The sequence below is a fragment of the Lithobates pipiens genome, unplaced genomic scaffold (assembly GCF_037356315.1).
Source record: "Lithobates pipiens isolate NorthernLeopardFrog02 unplaced genomic scaffold, aLitPip1_a1.2 Scaffold_19, whole genome shotgun sequence".
NCBI classification, from domain to species: Eukaryota; Metazoa; Chordata; class Amphibia; order Anura; family Ranidae; genus Lithobates; species Lithobates pipiens.
The window spans coordinates 483,048,462-483,067,546 of NW_027507764.1; the positions used below are offsets into that span (position 1 = coordinate 483,048,462).

At 44.9% G+C, this 19,085-nt stretch overlaps 1 protein-coding gene across 1 annotated transcript in view; it reads left to right on the forward strand.

The window, feature by feature from the left end:
• LOC143997354 (E3 ubiquitin-protein ligase RNF31-like) overlaps positions 1 to 19,085 on the forward strand; it is a 126,757-nt gene that overhangs the window by 53,877 nt on the left and 53,795 nt on the right. Inside the window, exons 5-6 of the mRNA XM_077492934.1 lie at positions 1,624 to 1,794; positions 3,396 to 3,560. Coding sequence (XP_077349060.1) covers positions 1,624 to 1,794; positions 3,396 to 3,560 — 336 coding nt within the window. The remainder of the gene's footprint in view (positions 1 to 1,623; positions 1,795 to 3,395; positions 3,561 to 19,085) is intronic.

Consider the following 19,085-nt stretch of genomic DNA (forward strand, 5'->3'; position numbering starts at 1 on the left):
GCGAATCAAAAGTCCGTTGCAGCCCACACACGATCGAATAGTCTGACGGACTCAGTCCGTCGGAGTTTGGATGTTGAAAAGTCCGCTCGTGTGTATGGGGCATAAGAGTTGTGTCCTCAATCTCCTTTCTCTGCCTCAAAGGTGAAATATCAGAGGTTTGTTTACACTCCTGATATTTCACAAAAGCCCCCAATCGGGCTATTAACACAATTGTAAAAATATAAAAAAATAAAATTGGAAAAAATTAAAATAAAAGGAAATGTAAAAAAATTAATTAATAAAATAAAATATAAAAAAAATAATAATAAATAAAATAACAATAAATTAAAATAACAAAAATAAACAACTTTTGACACCATTGGCGGAACTACTAGGGTCACAAAGGTCACACCTGCGACCCTGATATTCCACCACCGTGAGGGGGCCCCAAGATGGAAGGAAGGAGGCCAGCTGCAGAACATGTGAAGGGCCCCTGACAAGGAGGAAAGGGCCCAGGCTGGGGTAACTTGGTTTCTTGCAGCAGGGCCCTGAAGGTTTTAGTTAGATATAAGGATCTTGGACTGAAGACTTGTGGTTGTATACATGTATTTCTTATGCCTTTTAATATTTTTTTTATTTTTTTTCAAATATAGATTTTTATTAGATTTTAACAAGTATTACAAATGACAGTGCATTACAATAGTATCAAAATACATACATTCGTTAACTTGTCGATATCGGAATTAACCCAGAGTGAGTCAAAGACAAGGGTAAGTGTACAGTAACGTAGAATACAGGCAGTTATTAGTAATAGAGATGTTATCTTGTTGCTAATTTGTCTAAGGGGACATTGGAGCTTCCCCCCTGGACACCCCTCATGGGAACAATGCTGTGGCCAGGAGGAGAGTCCACCCCTCTGATGGTATGTAAAATACTAATCTTTTAGTGCAGAAGGTACAGCTATAAGCAAAATATCATAATACGTATGGTTGACAACATAACTATGGCGCATAGGGTAACGACAGTAATGTTCCTGTATTCAGAAATCTGCGGGTGGATTTATGATAGTACTCCCTTGCGACAATGGAAGGATAGTTTGGTGTTTGATCCATGTTGACCATGGGAGCCATACCTGGGAGTTGTGTTGTAGGGTACCTTGGCAGCGTGCTATCGTTCGTTCGTAAGTGAAATGCAGGTGTGTCGTTTTCACCACGTCTCCCACCGTGGGCGGTAAAGGATTTTTCCACAGTCTAGTAATACACAGCCTGGCTGAGAGTAAGACATGTAGAATCACAAGTCTGAGATGTTTGGGGTATATATCTAGGTTTAGGGAGAGAATTGCCAGGTCGGGTTGAGATGTTACTGGTACCTGGGCTATATCAGAGAATAGTTGAAAAATGTACTCCCAAAAGGATGTCAGCTTGGGGCAGCTCCAAAATGTGTGGAGCATATCCCCTTTTCCGCCACATTGTCTCCAACATCGGTCATTTTGGGGTGTGCAGAATTTCGATACTCTCGTAGGAGTTAGGCCTTTTAATATTTTGATAATCATATTTTTAGAAATATAATCATCACTGAAATATGATAACCTTAATGATTCAATATTTCTTTTTCTAATCCTCAATATGAAATTGTATTTTACAGTCCTTGGAAACAAAGCAAATGATCTATGAGCAACTCTGTGAGGTGAACGATGGCAGGTGGAGCCATGAAGACATACAAGAGGCTGTTTCCTCCTGTTCAGACTACACATCTGCTTTTCATTACCTTTCACGAGAACTCTCTGTGTGCAGTGATCAAACTCAATCCTCACAGGTAACTACATCATATGGCCAAAGGTTTGTAGATACCTGACCATCACACCTATATGAGTTTTTTAGACACCCCATTCCAAACCATAGCCATTAATAAAGAGTCAGCACACTAATTGTTGCTTTAGCACTTGCACTCTTCTAAGAATGATATCCACATATTTCCACAAAATAGCATTTGTGAGGTTAAATACAAATGTTGGATGGAAACACCTAGCTCCCAATCAGCGTCCCAATTTATCCCAAAACTTTTCACTAGACTTGAAATCATGGTTCTGTGCAGGCCTCTTGAATTCTTGTATACCAAACTCACCAAACCATGTCTTTGTAGTCTTTATGGACCTAGTATTGCTCACAGGGGCCCAGTAATGGAAAACCTTTTTGGGATAGATACATGTAATTGTCCAGTGTGAACCAACCCATGTGCTGTAGCTTTCTGTGAATCTGTATAATATATGGTGATTAGGGAAAGGAATGTCCTGATTTCATACTAAGGTTGGCCATAGATTTTATTTTTTCTTTCAGCCATCGGGCTGATCAAAATTTTTTTTAAAAAGCGACCATATTCCCCCCTCAACAAATGTTATGTGGAAGCAGGAATCCTCCCCATGGTTCTATTGTATTCTGACAGCAGGGACTTCTTCACTATTAGAATATAGTAATCAGCATGCTGATCAAGAAACATTTTCCAACTGTCCAATTTGATGGAAGTCAATCATTAGATTGATCTCTATTAAGCAGAAAGTCTGCCTATACGTGAGGTGACTGTCTTACAGATCAAATCATTTTAGATATAATCTGCTAAACATGACCGTAGGGACAGACAGCTGTCCCCCCCAGTCAATATGCTCTAGTATGATCAGTACCCTTTTTTTTTTATCTGCTGACCCTTCAGTAATGCCAAACATTCAGTGGTTTACAGAAATATGTCTATATCAGTTCAAATTAGGAATGCTAAACATAAAGTGGAGCTTTAGTCAGAAAATGTAAAACATTAAAAATGTTTATGGGAAGCTCTTTACAGAGCTATTCCTGCCCATTCATTTTTGCAGCTGAGGCTGCAGAGATGGAGATTAAGAGTTGTGTCCTCAATCTCCTTTCTCTGCCTCAAAGGTGAAATATCAGAGGTTTGTTTAGACTCCTGATATTTCACCAAAGCCCCCAGTGGGACTCCTAAAACAATTGTCAAAATATAAAAAAATAAAATTGGAAAAAATAAAAATAATATGAAATGTAAAAAAATAAATTAATAAAATAAAATGTAAAAAAATAATAATAAATAAAATAACAATAAATTAAAATAACAAAAATAAACAACTATTGACACCATTGACGGAACTACTAGGGTCACAAAGGTCACACCTGCCACTGGGCCCTGATATTCCACCACTGTGAGGGGGCCCCAAGATGGAAGGAAGGAAGCCAGCTGCAGAACATGTGAAGGGCCCCTGGCCGGAGGAAAGGGCCCAGGCTGGGGTATCTTGGTTTCTTGCAGCAGGGCCCTGAAGGTTTTAGTTAGATATAAGGATCTTGGACTGAAGACTTGTGGTTGTATACATGTATTTCTTATCCCTTTTACTATTACTATGAAATTGTATTTTACAGTCCTTGGAAACAAAGCAAATGATCTATGAGCAACTCTGTGAGGTGAACGATGGCAGCTGGAGCCATGAAGACATACAAGAGGCTGTTTCCTCCTGTTCAGACTACACATCTGCTTTTCATTACCTTTCACGAGAACGCTCTGATGATCAAACTCAATCCTCACAGGTAACTACATCATATGGCCAAAGGTTTGTAGATACGTGACCATCACACCTATATGAGTTTTTTAGACACCCCCTTCCAAACCATAGCCATTAATAAAGAGTTGGCACACTAATTGTTGCTTTAGCACTTCCACTCTTCTAAGAATGATATCCACAAATTTCCACAAAATAGCATTTGTGAGGTTAAATACAAATGTTGGATGGAAACACCTGGCTCCCAATCAGTGTCCCAATTCATCCCAAAACTTTTCAATAGACTTGAAATCAGGATTCTGTGCAGGCCTCTTGAATTCTTGTATACCAAACTCATCAAACCATGTCTTTGCAGTCTTTATGGACCTAGTATTGCTCACAGGGGCCCAGTAATGGAAAACCTTTTTGGGATAGATACGTGTAAGGCTGACCGCAGGTGGTAGGCCGTCGTGTTGTGACATCAGTTCCGGGTCCTCACTGTGCGAATCGGCTGCAGTCGTGGTGGCGGTTCCTTCCTCGGGGCTCACGCCGGGCACCACCAGGGAGACCGACCACCTGCTCACCTACCTTCTTATTACCCCTTGGGTTATCTGACATCACGGGGGGTGTCCGCCCGCCTGCTTCTCCCGGGGTGCGCGTGCTGGGGAGGGGGGGTGTTCGGCCGGCCGCCCGCCAGCTCCCCTCTCCTGGTACAATATCTTCGTGGGGGGGGCTGTCCACATGCTTCTCCCAGTGCTCACGCCGGGGGGAGGTGTTCGGCCGGCCTCCCGCCAGCTCCCCTCTCCTGGTACAATATCTTCGTGTGGGGGGGGGGGGGGGCTGTCCACATGCTTCTCCCGGTGCTCTGAGCTATAAAGCTGCAACCGGCTTATCTTTTCACTCATTCATATGGCCATCCAGTGCATACTACTCCCAGTTTCAGCATTTCTGCGGCCTGTACAGCCTGGTGTTCATGAGCGGCAAACCAAGCATTTTCTGTGGGGAGTGGGGGTTCCAGGTAGGTATGGTCTCATGCAGTTACGGTTTTTCATGCAATTTATGTTTCTCATGCAGTAACGGTTTTCTCATGCAATTTACGGTTTTCATGCAATTTGCGGTTCTCATGCACTTTACGTTCTCATGCGATTTACGGTTTCTCATGCAATTTATGTTTTTTTTCATGCAATTATATTTATCATCCAATTTACGGTTCTTATGCAATTTACGGTTCTTAGGCAATTTTCGGTTTCATGCACTTTCGTTTAGCAGGCAATTTACGGTTTCCATGTGATTTATGGTTTTTCATGCAATTTACGGTTTCTTATGCAATTAAGGCCTTTTGTGCAATTTACGTTTTTTGTGTGCAATTTACGGTTTCTTATGCAATTTGCGATTTCTCATGCAATTTGCGGTTTCTCATGCAATTTACGGTTTCTCGGGCAATTTACAGTTTTTCATGCAATTGTAGGGTTCTCAGTCAATTTTTTTCGCTTCTCATACCAATTCATGGTTTTTCCCATGTTTCTTAAGTTTCTCATGTTTCCCGCATTTCTTACGTTTCTCCTGTTTCTTACGTTATGTTTCTTACGTTTCCCATGTTTCTCACGTTTCCCATGTTTCTTACGTTTCCCATGTGTCTTACGTTTCCCGTGTTTCTTACGTACTTTTCACGTTCTTACGTTTCTCACGTTTCCCGTATTTCTTGTGGTTCTCGTGTTTCTTGTGCTTCTCGTGTTTCTTGTGCTTCTCACGTTTCCCATGTTTCTCTCGTTTCCCTTGTTTCTCTCGTTTCCCTTGTTTCTCTAGTGTCCCTTGTTTCTCTAGTGTCCCATGTTTCTCTCGTTTCCCGCGTTTCCCACGTTTCTCCCGTTCCCATGTTTCTCCCGTTTCCCATGTTTCTTACGTTTTCTCACGTTTCTCATGTTTTCATGTTGCTTAAGTTTCTCATGTTTTTACGTATTCTCGCGTTTCTCATGTTTCCCATGTTTCCCACGTTTCTCGCGTTTCCCACGTTTCTCACGTTTCCCATGTTTCTTACATTTTCTCACCTTTCCCGTATTTCTTGCGGTGCTCGTGTGTCTTGCGTTTCTCACGTTTCCCATGTTTTTTCACGTTTCCCATGTTTTTTCACATTTCCCATGTTTCCCATGTTTCTCTCGTTACCCTTGTTTCTCTCGTTTCCCATGTTTCTCACGTTTCTCCCGTTTCCTATGTTTTCTTCTGTTTCCCGGGTTTCTTACGTTTCCTCACGTTTCTTATGTTTCCTATGTTTCTTACATTTCTCAAATTTAACGTATTCTCACGTTTCTCACGTTTCCCATGTTTCTCACGTTTCCCATGTTTCTCACATTTCCCGCGTTTCTCACGTTTCTCACGTTTCCCATGTTTCTCCCGTTTCCCGTGTTCTTACGTTTTCTCGCGTTTTTCATGTTTCTCATGTTTTTTACGTTTCTCATGTTTCTTACGTATTCTCGCGTTTCTCACATTTCTTACATATTCTCGTGTTCTCGTGTTTCCCATGTTTCTCACGTTTTCCATGTTTTTTACGTATTCTCGCGTTTCTTACGTTTCCCATGTTTCTTACGTAATCTCACGTTCTCACATTTCCAATGTTTCTTACATTCATGTCTTATGCCTTTTTTATGTCATTTCCTTTCGTTCACTACATTTCCGTTAGCTAGTGCTTACATCCAGGATCTGTCACGTCTACAGCACCATACGGGCTGAGGTTTCATTTTTAATTGATTGTTGTCCCACAAACTTCTCGCCTGTAGTCCATACGTCATACATGCACTTTCACCATTACACCTTTACTACTACCCACCACAGTCTCTGGGTACCTTGGCCCTGAGTGTTCATGTTTAATTTCCTGCCTTAGAGCTGCAGGTTGCTCGGGCTCGCTTACTGCATACAGTAGGGTGGGTTGTCATTAGGTTCACATTCATGCGCTGTTGGTCTTGTCATTTCTCCACCCACATCCTTATACTTGTCAGGTACCAGGGGTATTGTTATGTCATGGGCTGATTGTCTGTTATGTTCTCTGGTCATTTTCACACAGCTGGGTTTGTTCTTCCACTGCAGGTTACCCATCACGTCTATGGGTTAACAGATTGAGGTGGTTGTTTAATTGGCTTGTTCGGTGGCAAGTCTCCTCATCTGTTTCTTACACTGCTCACTTTTTTCGTTCAAAACTATGTTCGAAACAACGTTTCTCATGCAGGTAAGTTTCTTGTGCCATTTACGTTTCTATGCCAACTCACGTTCATGTTCTCTCGTTTTCCCAGGTTTCTCATTTTCCCAGGTTTCTCTTGTTTTCCCAGATTCTCACGTTGTTCATCAATTCACGCTTTCGTGTAACTGGCGTTTCTTCTGCAGGTTGCGTTTTTTTCTTGCAGCCTCGGTTTTCGTCAGCGCGCGCTACTCATGTTCTCGTTCGGTCACGTTCCTTCACGCAGCTTACATTGCTGTCACAGGTTTCTCAGTTCTGCTCGCCTTTCTCTTGCAGTTATGTTTCTGGCCCAGGTTGTGCATTATAATCTGTCCTCAGGGTTCCAGGAAAGTAGCCCTCCTGCTGTGCTCAGCAGTCTTCCCATCGAGGGTCATATTCTTCGTGACATTCCAACATGCTCTCAAGGTCTCCTTTTACGTTGTGGACCAGCTTGGTGCTCAAGGCAGTGTTTTATCTGGACTTTTATGTTTCCTGAGGCCAGGGGAGTTGCGCTTCTGGCCCAGGGTCTTGCTTACTTTGGTCAATCAACTGGTTTGGCACCCCGGTTTTCATCTGCATGCTCACAAGACACAGCAATCGGGAGGCGGCACTGTCATCAGGTTCCTGTTCCTGTCATCAGGGAGCATGGTGCCCGGTGTTGGTTTAAACCAGCTTATCAGTACTACATCTGTCAAACCCAGGGATGGTTGTCTGTTTGCCTTTCCCTAGCGCTCCTCTCACTGCAGCTCAATGCATACTTCATTGACACCCTCTTTTTTGGCCAGTCAGGGTCTGCACCCTTAAGCGTACTTTGGCTATTCATTCAGGATAGGAGTAGCTTCTGTGGCTTTGCGCTGGGGGGGCCCCAGTCCTTATTAGTTGTTTTTTTGGGTAGGTGAAGGTCGACTTGTTTCTCTGGGTATGTCCCAGAGCCACTTTTCAAGATACCACAAGCGGTTGTCAGTTTTGGCAGGTTATACATAATTCAGTGTGTAATAAATCGGATTGTTAAAGCTTTCATCCTACTGTGTTTATTTTTGCCCCCTTTTAGGCATACTGACCAGGTGACCCCAGCACACTTCAGGTCTATGTTCTCTGTTGCTCTTTGTTCCTTTCCTAGACTATCACAGATTGACTCCGAGTACAAGTGTAAGGCTGACCGCAGGTCAGCCTGTATTTGTGGAAGGAGTCAGGCTGCATAAAGCCTGCCTTCCTTTGCCTCCTCCCCTCGTGGTGGTAGGCCGTCGTGTCCCACCCACCCATTCCCTTTTTCTTTCTTCTTTCATTTCATTAATTTCATACTTGGTTATGCCCCCTTTTAGGCATACTGACCATGTGACCCCAGCACACTTCAGGTCTATGTTCTCTGTTGCTCTTTGTTCCTTTCCTAGACTATAACAGATTGACTCCGAGTACAAATGTAATTGTCCAGTGTGAACAAACCCATGTGCTGTAGCTTTCTGTGAATCTGTATAATATATGGTGATTAGGGAAAGGAATGTCCTGATTTCATACTAAGGTTGGCCATAGATTTTATTTTTTCTTTCAGCCATTGGGCTGATCAAAAAAAAAAAAAAAAAGCGACCATATTCCCCCCTCAACAAATGTTATGTGGAAGCAGGAATCCTCCCCACGGTTCTATTGTATTCTGAAAGCAGGGACTTCTTCACTATTAGGCCGCGTACACACGGGCGGATTGTCTGCCCAACTAAGTTCGTCAGACAATCCGACAGACAGTCCGTCCAAATTTTGAATGAACGGACTTGACCACACACGATGAACAGACAGTCCGCTGAAAACTTGCGCGATGACGTGTACAGCACGTACGACGGGACTAGAAAAACGACGTCCAATACACTGCAATGCAACCTTCGGCCGTGTAAATCCTTTCTGAGCATGCGCCATACTTAGTCCGTCCAACTTGCCTACACACGAGCGGACTGTCCGCTGAAACCAAGTTTGGACGGACAAAACCAAGTTTGGACGGACAAAATTACGGAAATTCCGAAAGACAAAGTCCGTCAGACTGTCCGCTGAAAAAGTCCGCTGAAGCCCACACACGAGCGGATTGTCCGCTGAAACGCGGTTCAGCGGACTAAGTTGGGCAGACAATCCGCCCGTGTGTACGCGGCCTTAGAATATAGTAATCAGCACTGCAGCCAACTGGCTGCAGCATGCTGATCAAGAAACATTTTCCAACAGTCCAATTTGACGGAAGTCAATCATTAGATTGATTTCTATTAAGCAGAAACAGCAGCAAATGGATCAACATTTGTCCCTGCTTAAGTCTGCCTATACGTGAGGTGACTGTGTTACAGATCAAATCATTTTAGATATAATCTGCTAAACATGACCCTAGGGACAGACAGCTGTCCCTCCCAGTCAATATGCTCTAGTACGATAAGTACCCTTTTTTTTTTTTTTTTATCTGCTGACCCTTCAGTAATGCCAAACATCCAGTGGTTTACAGAAATATGTCTATATCAGTTCAAATTAGGAATGCTTAACTTAAAGCGGGAGTCCGCCGGGACTCCGCGTTTTTTTTTTTTTTTTAAAGTCAGCAGCTACAAATACTGCAGCTGCTGACTTTTAAAATAGTGACACTTACCTGTCCAGCGCGCCCGCGATGTCGGCACCCGAAGCCAATCTCTAGATCAACACTCGAGTGCTGCCGCCGCCATCTTGGGTATGGGAATCAGGAAATGGAGCCTTTCGGCTTCATTTCCCGGTTCCCTACTGCGCATGCGCGAGCCGCGCTGCGCAATGAGGACGGTCCCCGCTGCCTCTGGGATCTGTGTGTTTCCCAGCAGGCAGCGGGGCACTTGCGGAAGGGGGTGGGCACTTGCGGAAAGGGGCGTAATGTACGCCCCTTTCCGCAGAGAGCTAGCCCGGAAGTGGGTGCAGTTACCTGGATTATCCAGGTAACTGCACCCCCCTCCCCCCTGAAAGGTGCCAATCGTGGCGCCGGAGGGGGGGAGGAATCCGATGAGCGGAATGTCCATTTTAGGGTGGACCTCCGCTTTAAAGTGGAGCTTTAGTCAGAAAATGTAAAACATTAAAACGAATGATTAAAATAAACTGTTTAAAATACAATCTCATTCTGCTCTGCACAGCCTCTGTTGTCCTGTATTCTCATCACTGTGTTTAAAATACTAGAGGCTGATCAGCTGACAACCTCAAGATTTACTGCTGAAGGAGAACGGGAATGACACATACTGTGCTGAGTTAAACCTGCAAGGATAGTGTCTTGTCTATCTCCCTGATATCCCCCCTTCTCCCTCTGCAACAGCAGCAGCAAGCTATGAACTTCGGCACTGTAAAACTTCTGACAGCCTTCCGCTGTAGCTGAGCCAAGACATATAATCAAGGCGGGAAATGCACGCATTTTAATTACAGAAAATTACATATATTTTTTGAGACCAAAGATAGAGGAAGAATACTATTGAAGGAAAAACAGGGAATACAAATTACATTAAAGCATGAACCTAAACAAGACATTGTAGTGTCGATTCTGTGGGTAAAGTCTAGGGCATTGAAGACATGTAAGGTCACTTATGGACCCAAGAATGCATTATAAAACCAATTTTAAAATCCTTACGTCAAGGTGTTTGAATGAATTGCACTCAGCCGTGTTTATGTAAGCCCTTATGTTTACGTTCAAGTTGGGGAAAGTGTGCATAGTTCCCAGAAGAAATTTGGAAAAGAAGGAGAGAAAAGAAAAAGAAGTAGGGGGGTAAGGAGGAGGAGGAAGGGGAGGCTGGCATGCATGGAGCACAGTAAAGAATATGTCAGAGTACATTATGTTCACATGAGAGATGAGCCAAATAATAACCTCAGGGGATCAACCTTAAGATAATAATAGCGTATGTAACAGGCGTGGATTGAGTCTCAGTGGGGTTGTGCAATTATCTCCTTATAAGTTGTGGTGTGCTTGAATTCTGTCCACGGGGACCAGGTTAGAGTGTGTCGTCGATAAGTGTCCTTGATGCGGTGGGTGATTTCTTCAATGAGATTAACCTCTGAAATTTTTTGAAACCACTTTTTCATGGTTGGAGTTTCTGGCTGACCCCAATGGGTGGGTATGAGTGCTTTGGCCGCGTTGAGCAGGTGAGGGACTATGGAACGTTTATATCTTCCAACTGGTTCCGTGGTAGCATGGAAGAGGATGGCCCATGGGTCTGAAGGTAGAGTAACATTGGATATTTGTTGTATAAGTCGGATAATTCTAGCCCAGAAGGGGCGGATATGTGAACACGACCACCATATGTGCGCGTGTGTTGCTTTGCTCCCACAATTCCTCCAACACAACAGGGAATTGGCGGGGAACATCTGATGGAGTTTTGATGGTGTGTAGTGCCATCTGGTTAGCAATTTGTAATTGACCTCAGCCATCTTTGATGCAATTGAATGAAAAATTGATTACAAGACCATTAGAACATTAGGTCTTTTTTAACATTTAACCTTTTTTAACCAGTTGCCGACCGCCGCACGCCGATGTACGTCGGTAGAATGGCACGGGCAGGCATAAGGACTTACATGTACGTCCCTTGCCTCCCCCCCCCCGCCCGGTGCCTGCGGCGGTCGGTTTTCGTCCGGGAGCGATCCGGGACGAGGGGGCGGCCATTCATTCATGGCCACCCCCTCGCGATCGCTCCCGACGAATAGAAATCCCCGGTGACATCACTTCCTCTCCTGTAATGTAAACACAGGAGAGGAAGTGATGTATTCTCTCCTCCGTGTCGGTATTTTTCGTTCCGACACGGAGGAGAGCGGATCGGTGAGTTGCACAAGCACTACACTACACAGTAGAACATGCCAGGCACACTCACACCCCCCCTTTACCCCCCGATCACCCCCCCAATTACCCCTGCCCCCCAGTCACAGTGACACCAATGTCATTTTTTTTTTTTTGCATTGGTGTCATTTGTGACTGTAATAACTGTTAGGGCAGTTAGAGTTAGCCCCCTTTAGTTCTAATGTACCCCCCTAACCCCCCCAATAAAGGTTTAACCCCGTGATCACCCCCCGTCGCCAGTGTCACTAAGGCTGGGTTCACATTGCAGCGGTTTATGAGAACGAATGTGATTCGCACCGCACTGCAGTGCAAATCACATCCGATCTCTGTGCGATTCGAGTTCAGCCATTCGCCGCACCCGCCGCACCCGCCACACCCGCCGCACCCGCCGCACCCGCCGCAAATTCGCACGGGACCCTTTTTTTGGCCCGCAGCAGAATCGGATCGCATGGGTGTTCACACCATGCGATCCGAGTTTGCAGATCGCACTGCGATATGCGAACTGATCTGGGGGTGTCAGTAACATTTCACTGACACTCCCAGCAGTTCGCATAGGGCAGTGTGAACTGCCGCCGGGAGGCATGCGATGCGGGAACCCGCCGCGGATTCGCGGCGTTTCCGCATCGCTCCAGTGTGAACCCAGCCTAATAAGCGATAATTTTTCTGATCGCCGTATTAGTGTCACAGGTGACGCTAGTTAGGCAGGTAGGTATTTAGGTTCGCCGCAGCTTTTTATAGCGCCAGGGACCCCCATATACTACCGCATAAAGCCCCCTGATTGCCCCCTAGTTAACCCTTTCACCAGTGATCACCATATAACTGTTACAGGTGACGCTGGTTGGTTAGTTATTTTTTTATAGTTTCAGGGCACCCGCCATTTATTACCTAATAAAGGTTTAACCCCCTGATCACCCGGCGGGTGTCATTTGTGACTAATAACTGTTAGGGCAGTTAGGGTTAGCCCCCTTTAGTTCTAAGGTACCCCCCTAACCCCCCCAATAAAGGTTTAACCCCGTGATCACCCCCCGTCGCCAGTGTCACTAAGGCTGGGTTCACATTGCAGCGGTTTATGAGAACGGATGTGATTCGCACCGCACTGCAGTGCAAATCACATCCGATCTCTGTGCGATTCGAGTTCAGCCATTCGCCGCACCCGCCGCACCCGCCGCAAATTCGCACGGGACCCTTTTTTTGGCCCGCAGCAGAATCGGATCGCATGGGTGTTCACACCATGCGATCCGAGTTTGCAGATCGCACTGCGATATGCGAACTGATCTGGGGGTGTCAGTAACATTTCACTGACACTCCCAGCAGTTCGCATAGGGCAGTGTGAATTGCCGCCGGGAGGCATGCGATGCGGGAACCCGCCGCGCATTCGTGGCGTTCCCGCATCGCTCCAGTGTGAACCCAGCCTAATAAGCGATCGTTTTTCTGATCGCTGTATTAGTGTCACAGGTGACGCTAGTTAGGCAGGTAGGTATTTAGGTTCGCTGCAGCTTTTTATAGCGCCAGGGACCCCCATATACTACCGCATAAAGCCCCCTAATTGCCCCCTAGTTAACCCTTTCACCAGTGATCACCATATAACTGTTACAGGTGACGCTGGTTGGTTAGTTATTTTTTTATAGTTTCAGGGCACCCGCCATTTATTACCTAGTCTCACTAGTGTACCCCTAAATTTAGGGGTGTCTACTTTCCAAAATGGGGTCATTTGGGGGGGGTTTGTGCCATCTTGGCATTTTATGGCCTTCAAAACTGTAACGCCCTTAGAAACCCTAAAGGCGGTGATTGGTTTTCGGGGCCCCGTACGCGGCTAGGCTCCCAAAAAGTCCCACATATGTGGTATCCCCGTACTCAGGAGAAGCAGCAGAATTTATTTTGGGGTGTCATTTCACATATGCCCATGGCATGCGTGAGCAATATATCATTTAGTGACAACTTTGTGAAAAAAAAAAAAAAAAAAAGTTTGTAATTTTCCCGCAACTTGTGGCAAAATATAAAATATTCCATGGACTCAACATGCCTCTCAGCAAATAGCTTGGGGTGTCTACTTTCTAAAATGGGGTCATTTGTGGGGGTTTTGTGCCATCTTGGCATTTTATGGCCTTCAAAACTGTAATAGGTAGTGAGAAGTGAACTCAAAAATTTACGCCCTTAGAAAGCCTGAAGGCGGTGCTTGGTTTTCGGGGCCCCGTACGCGGCTAGGCTCCCAAAAAGTCCCACATATGTGGTATCCCCGTACTCAGGAGAAGCAGCAGAATTTATTTTGGGGTGTCATTTCACATATGCCCATGGCATGCATGAGCAATATATCATTTAGTGACAACTTTGTTAAAAAAAAAAAAAAAAAAAAAAAAGTTTGTAATTTTCCCGCAACTTGTGGCAAAATATAAAATATTCCATGAACTCAACATGCCTCTCAGCAAATAGCTTGGGGTGTCTACTTTCTAAAATGGGGTCATTTGTGGGGGTTTTGTGCCATCTTGGCATTTTATGGCCTTCAAAACTGTAATAGGTAGTGAGAAGTGAACTCAAAAATTTACGCCCTTAGAAAGCCTGAAGGCGGTGCTTGGTTTTCGGGGCCCGGTACGCGGCTAGGCTCCCAAAAAGTCCCACATATGTGGTATCCCCGTACTCAGGAGAAGCAGCAGAATTTATTTTGGGGTGTCATTTCACATACGCCCATAGCATGTGTGAACAATATATCATTTAGTGACAACTTTGTGTAAAAAAAAAAAAAATTTTTTTTTTTGTCATTATTCAATCGCTTGAGGCAAAAAAATAAAATATTCAATGGGCTCAACATGCCTCTTATCAATTTCCTTAGGGGGTCTTCTTTCCAAAATGGGGTCATTTGGGGGGGTTTTGTACTGCCCTGCCATTTTAGCACCTCAAGAAATGAGATAGGCAGTCGTAAACTAAAAGCTGCGTAAATTCCAGAAAACGTACCTTAGTTTGTAGATGTGACAACTTTTGCGCAAACCAATAAATATACAATTATTGACTTTTTTTTTACCAAAGACATGTGGCTGAATACATTTTGGCCTAAATGTATGACTAAAATTGAGTTTATTGGATTTTTCTAATAACAAAAAGTAGAAAATATCATTTTTTTTCAAAATTTGCGGTCTTTTTACGTTTATATCGCAAAAAATAAAAATCGCAGAGGCAATCAAATACCATCAAAAGAAAGCTCTATTTGTGGGAAGAAAAGGACGCAAATTTTGTTTGGGTACAACATTGCATGACCGCGCAATTACCAGTTAAAACAGCGCAGTGCCAAAGTGTAAAAAGACCTCTGGTCATTTACCAGCAAAATGGTCCGGTCTGAAAGTGGTTAAGGTTTGTAGTTTAAGGAAGTTGGCTCTTTTGAAATTCGGTGTCTTTGTGTTCCCCTTGCGTTTCCTATTTGTGTGATTTATACTGAAGCCAATTGACCTGTGATCACTGTTTCCTAAATTGCCCTTTATTTCCACATCCGTGATCAGGTCTGTATTGTTGGTAATCAGTAGATCTAGTAACGCCTTGCTTCTAGTTGGTGCGTCTACCATCTGACCCATGAAATTGTCCTGAAAGGCATCTAGGAACTGGCGAGCCTTGGGCGAATGTGTGGTTCCCTCCGCCCAGTCTATGTCTGGATAATTAAAATCGCCCATTATGATAACACTTCCCATCCTTGCTGCTAATCCAAATTGTTATAGGAGGTCTGTCTCCCCCTCCTCCCTCAGGTTAGGGGGGCCTATAGCATACTCCCAGTATTATTTTCCCCTTAGCTTCATCCCTTTGGAGCTCTACCCATAAGGATTCCACCTCCTCCCTAGCTCCCTTAGTGATGTAATCTCCCACATTCACTTGTACATTATTCCTGATATATAGGCATACCCCTTTTTTTTGTACCCTCTCTATCCCTGCGATAAAGGGAATACCCTTAAATAGTCGCCAGCCAATCATGAGAGCTGTTGAACCAGGCCTCTGAAATTTTGAAAAAAAAATACGAAATCCTCCTCGTTCAACAGTATCTCTAGTTCACTCATCTTGTCCGCCAGGCTCCTGGCATTGGTGAACATGCCACATAGTTTAGACCGGTCGCATACTGTCCTCTTATTAGGTGTTCTGAGATTGCAAATAGGACTTGTTACTATACTTACCTCAGATTTATGTGCTTTAGCAACCTATCACTCACGTCCCCAATACTACCCTCTTTAATATGTTCATGGCTGACTATCTCTACCTCTGTACCCCCCGTCCCCATCCCCGTCTCCTAGTTTAAAGACCCCTCTAACTTTTTGGCCATCTTCACTCCCAGCAGATCTGCACCATCCTCATTTATGTGCAGTCCCTCCCTTCTATAGAACTGGTGACTGACTAAGAAGTCGGCCCAGTTCTCCAGGAACTCAAACCTCTCCTTACTTCACCAGCTCCTCAGCCACTTGTTTACTTCCCTAATCTCCCTCTTCCTCTTCTTTTTTTTTTCTAATTTTTCCATCCTGCATTAACATAAATAGATGGGGAAGAGAAATTGAGCAGGGAGGAGAGAGAACAAGATGAACAGTCTAATGAGGACACTACTGGGATCCACTTGTCCCCCAGTACCCTCCAACTCCCCCCTACCTTCTTTATTAAATTATACCAAACTCCCCCGATATTAATCCCCAATATAATAACAAAATTACTAATCATCACCATTATTTCATATATTATGTGTCTCTTAACGTGAATTATACTATATAGTTGTTTATTACAATTTTCCCCCGTGAAACCAACAGATTTTCCTTGTTTTTTACCACCCCAAATTTTACCACCCCAGACTTTGTATCCTTTCTTTGTTTGGGTTATCTCCTGAACCCCGTTTAGTGCAAACATATATTTTTTTTTTCCCTCAACCTCCCCCATATTCTTCCCTCCCCTCCCATTCTACCTCCCTCCCACCCCTCCCCCACCTTCCCAGGTGTTACCCAAGGGGCTATTAGTGACCTTATACCACTCTCTTCACAACCTATTCACCACCCACACCTGCTACACTCGCCGTGTGTTACCTCCCTCCCGCCCCCCCTTTCACACAAAAAAAACAAAAAAAAAAAACACCGTACATACTTCACCCCCCCAGCTCTTTCTATCTTCCTAGCACACTCCTGACCAAGATCCCCAAGGGCTAAAATTTTTCTTTATTTTCTTCTATCCATTTTTCCACTTCCATTGGGGAGCAAAAAACCTGGGTATGCCCTAGAGCATTAATCCGTAACTTTGCAGGATAAAGAAGAGCATACGACACCCTAAGCTTCTGTAGCCTGCGTTTCACCTGGAAGAACTCTGCCCTTTTTCTCTGGAGTTCTGGGGAGAAGTCAGAATATAATGAGATTCTAACACCCTTATACAATACATTCCCCATTTCCCTTGCTTTCCGTAACAACACCACTTTATCTTTATAATTGAGTAATTTCATCAGTAGTGGCCTGGGGCGCCCCCCCTCAGGTGGGGCTCTAAAGGGTACCCTATGTGCCCTCTCTATAGAGAATGTTGTTGAAAAAGCCTCCCTTCCAAACAAATCAACCAAAAGATGCTCCATAAATTCAGCAGGGTTTACACCCTCGCTTCTTTCAGGAAGTCCCACTATTCGCACATTGTCCCTCCGGAGCCTATTTTCCATTTCATCCATTCTTGTTCTGTATCCACTGAACTGCTCCTTCAAGCTTTCTACTTCTTTAATTAGGAAGGTTGTATCGTCTTCTAATCTACTAGTCCTTATCTCAAGTTCTGTCGTCCTTTCCACCACTTTCTGTAGGTCTTGCCTTACTACCAGTAGATCCTCCTTCACTCCCTTCATTTGGTTACAAAGTTCTTTCAGTGAGATGTTACATGCGTTTACGGCCAATAGCACGTCCTTTATAGTTGGCTCTTTTTCTAACGGGGGGGAGTCACCTGCTGTAGTTTCTATATACTGTTCCCCTGCATCCGCATTTTTATTTACTGAGGATTTTGCCACTGCTCCAGCCTGCGTGTTAATATTAATGTTTGACTGTCCCATGCTTTTCCTTTCGGTCATTACACCTTGCTGCCCCTTTGACTGTCCTTTTTTTGGAGGAGTCTGAGATGACTGTACCGGGTTATGAGCATATTGTTCTAACTTAGCTGCTGTGGCGGACTGTTGCAAGCTTTTTTCCCCCCTTTCTTTTGCAGAACGCAGGTGTTGCATCTTACTTTCCCTTCCTCACCCCTTACTTCAGAACAATCCTGGATATAGCGTGTTTTAAGAGGATTTTGACCCAACCGCCCACCACACAATAATCACTAAATGCAGTAATAGCCGTATTCCAATGTTCATTTCAGGTATCACAAACACTTCCTATTTCTTGGTTTTTCTTGGTTTCGTAACACCACAAACATTTATTTTGCTCACATTAGCTCAGGTACCGTTTAGCCTGTTAATATTTAGCACAAACACCGTCCCTCAGTTGATAAATTAATGCAGTACTGAGCTAGACTTATAGTCAGTCCACAGGCCACAGGCTCTCAGAATCGGATATTCCTGAACACTGCTTACAAAATGTTCGGGTTTTTTTTTTTTTTTGACAGGAAGTATTCCTTTGCATGTATTACCCAGGCTAATAGTTTAGTTTAGCAGTCTCACACACAAGGCGATGGGATCCGGGCATCCAGACATCCAGAGGGAAAAAGCTGACAGGAAAATACAAGTCTTTCTTACCCCCTCCGGTGCCCTCCTGATTAAATGTTACCAGCCCACAGGCATCACTGTGTCCCAGCTTTCTCCACCAGACCTCCGCCTACAATGCCCCTCAGACTGCCGGTTTCTTCCTCCCCGCAATCCCGCCGCTTACCTCCTTCCTCCTGTCGCGGCTTACCGGAGAGCGGGGGAACCTTCGGTGGTTACTGTAAGCGGCGTCTCTCAGTAGGAGAGGTTCGGCGTTGGTCGGAGGTACTCGTGAGCTCGTACTTCTCTTCGGCCGTCGGGATACGGAACCCGGAAGTCAGCGGAGATCCCGGAGAGCTCGGCACAATAAGGTAGTGTAGCGCCGTCGCTCCTCCTCCCGTCCAGCGTCCAGCTATGCTGCTCAGCTCCAGCCCTCCTCGCGCTGCACCCGGCCGTAATATTAAGCGCTCCACGCTTTCGCCATGGGGGCCTGGGAGGGAGACACACACGGTGTCTTCCACACACTCACTCACTCCACTCCGCACATCCGGCCACGCCCCCCCGAAAATACACACACCCCCTCTTCCTTTCTAGTGTGGCTCGAGGTACCAGTAGAATTCCTGAGAATACTAGCTTGGGGGTCCTTTTCCTCTGACACGCACCTTGGAGGTGAGCCTGACGTGCAGAGGGAGACCTCTCATATGGGTCTGGTTCCGGGTTCACTGGAGTGGGAACAGTGACCCTCGGAGCACAGTGGGGTAGGAGAGCCTGCAGGGTCTGCTTGGCAGAAGATGGTATCCACTTGGCAGAGACAGGAACAGGCTTGATTGCTGCGGATGCAGGAACGCTGAGAAGTAGCAGACAGGTGCGCACTGATGCAGGACTTGTAGGCAGATGCAAACAGATGCAGGACTTGTAGGCA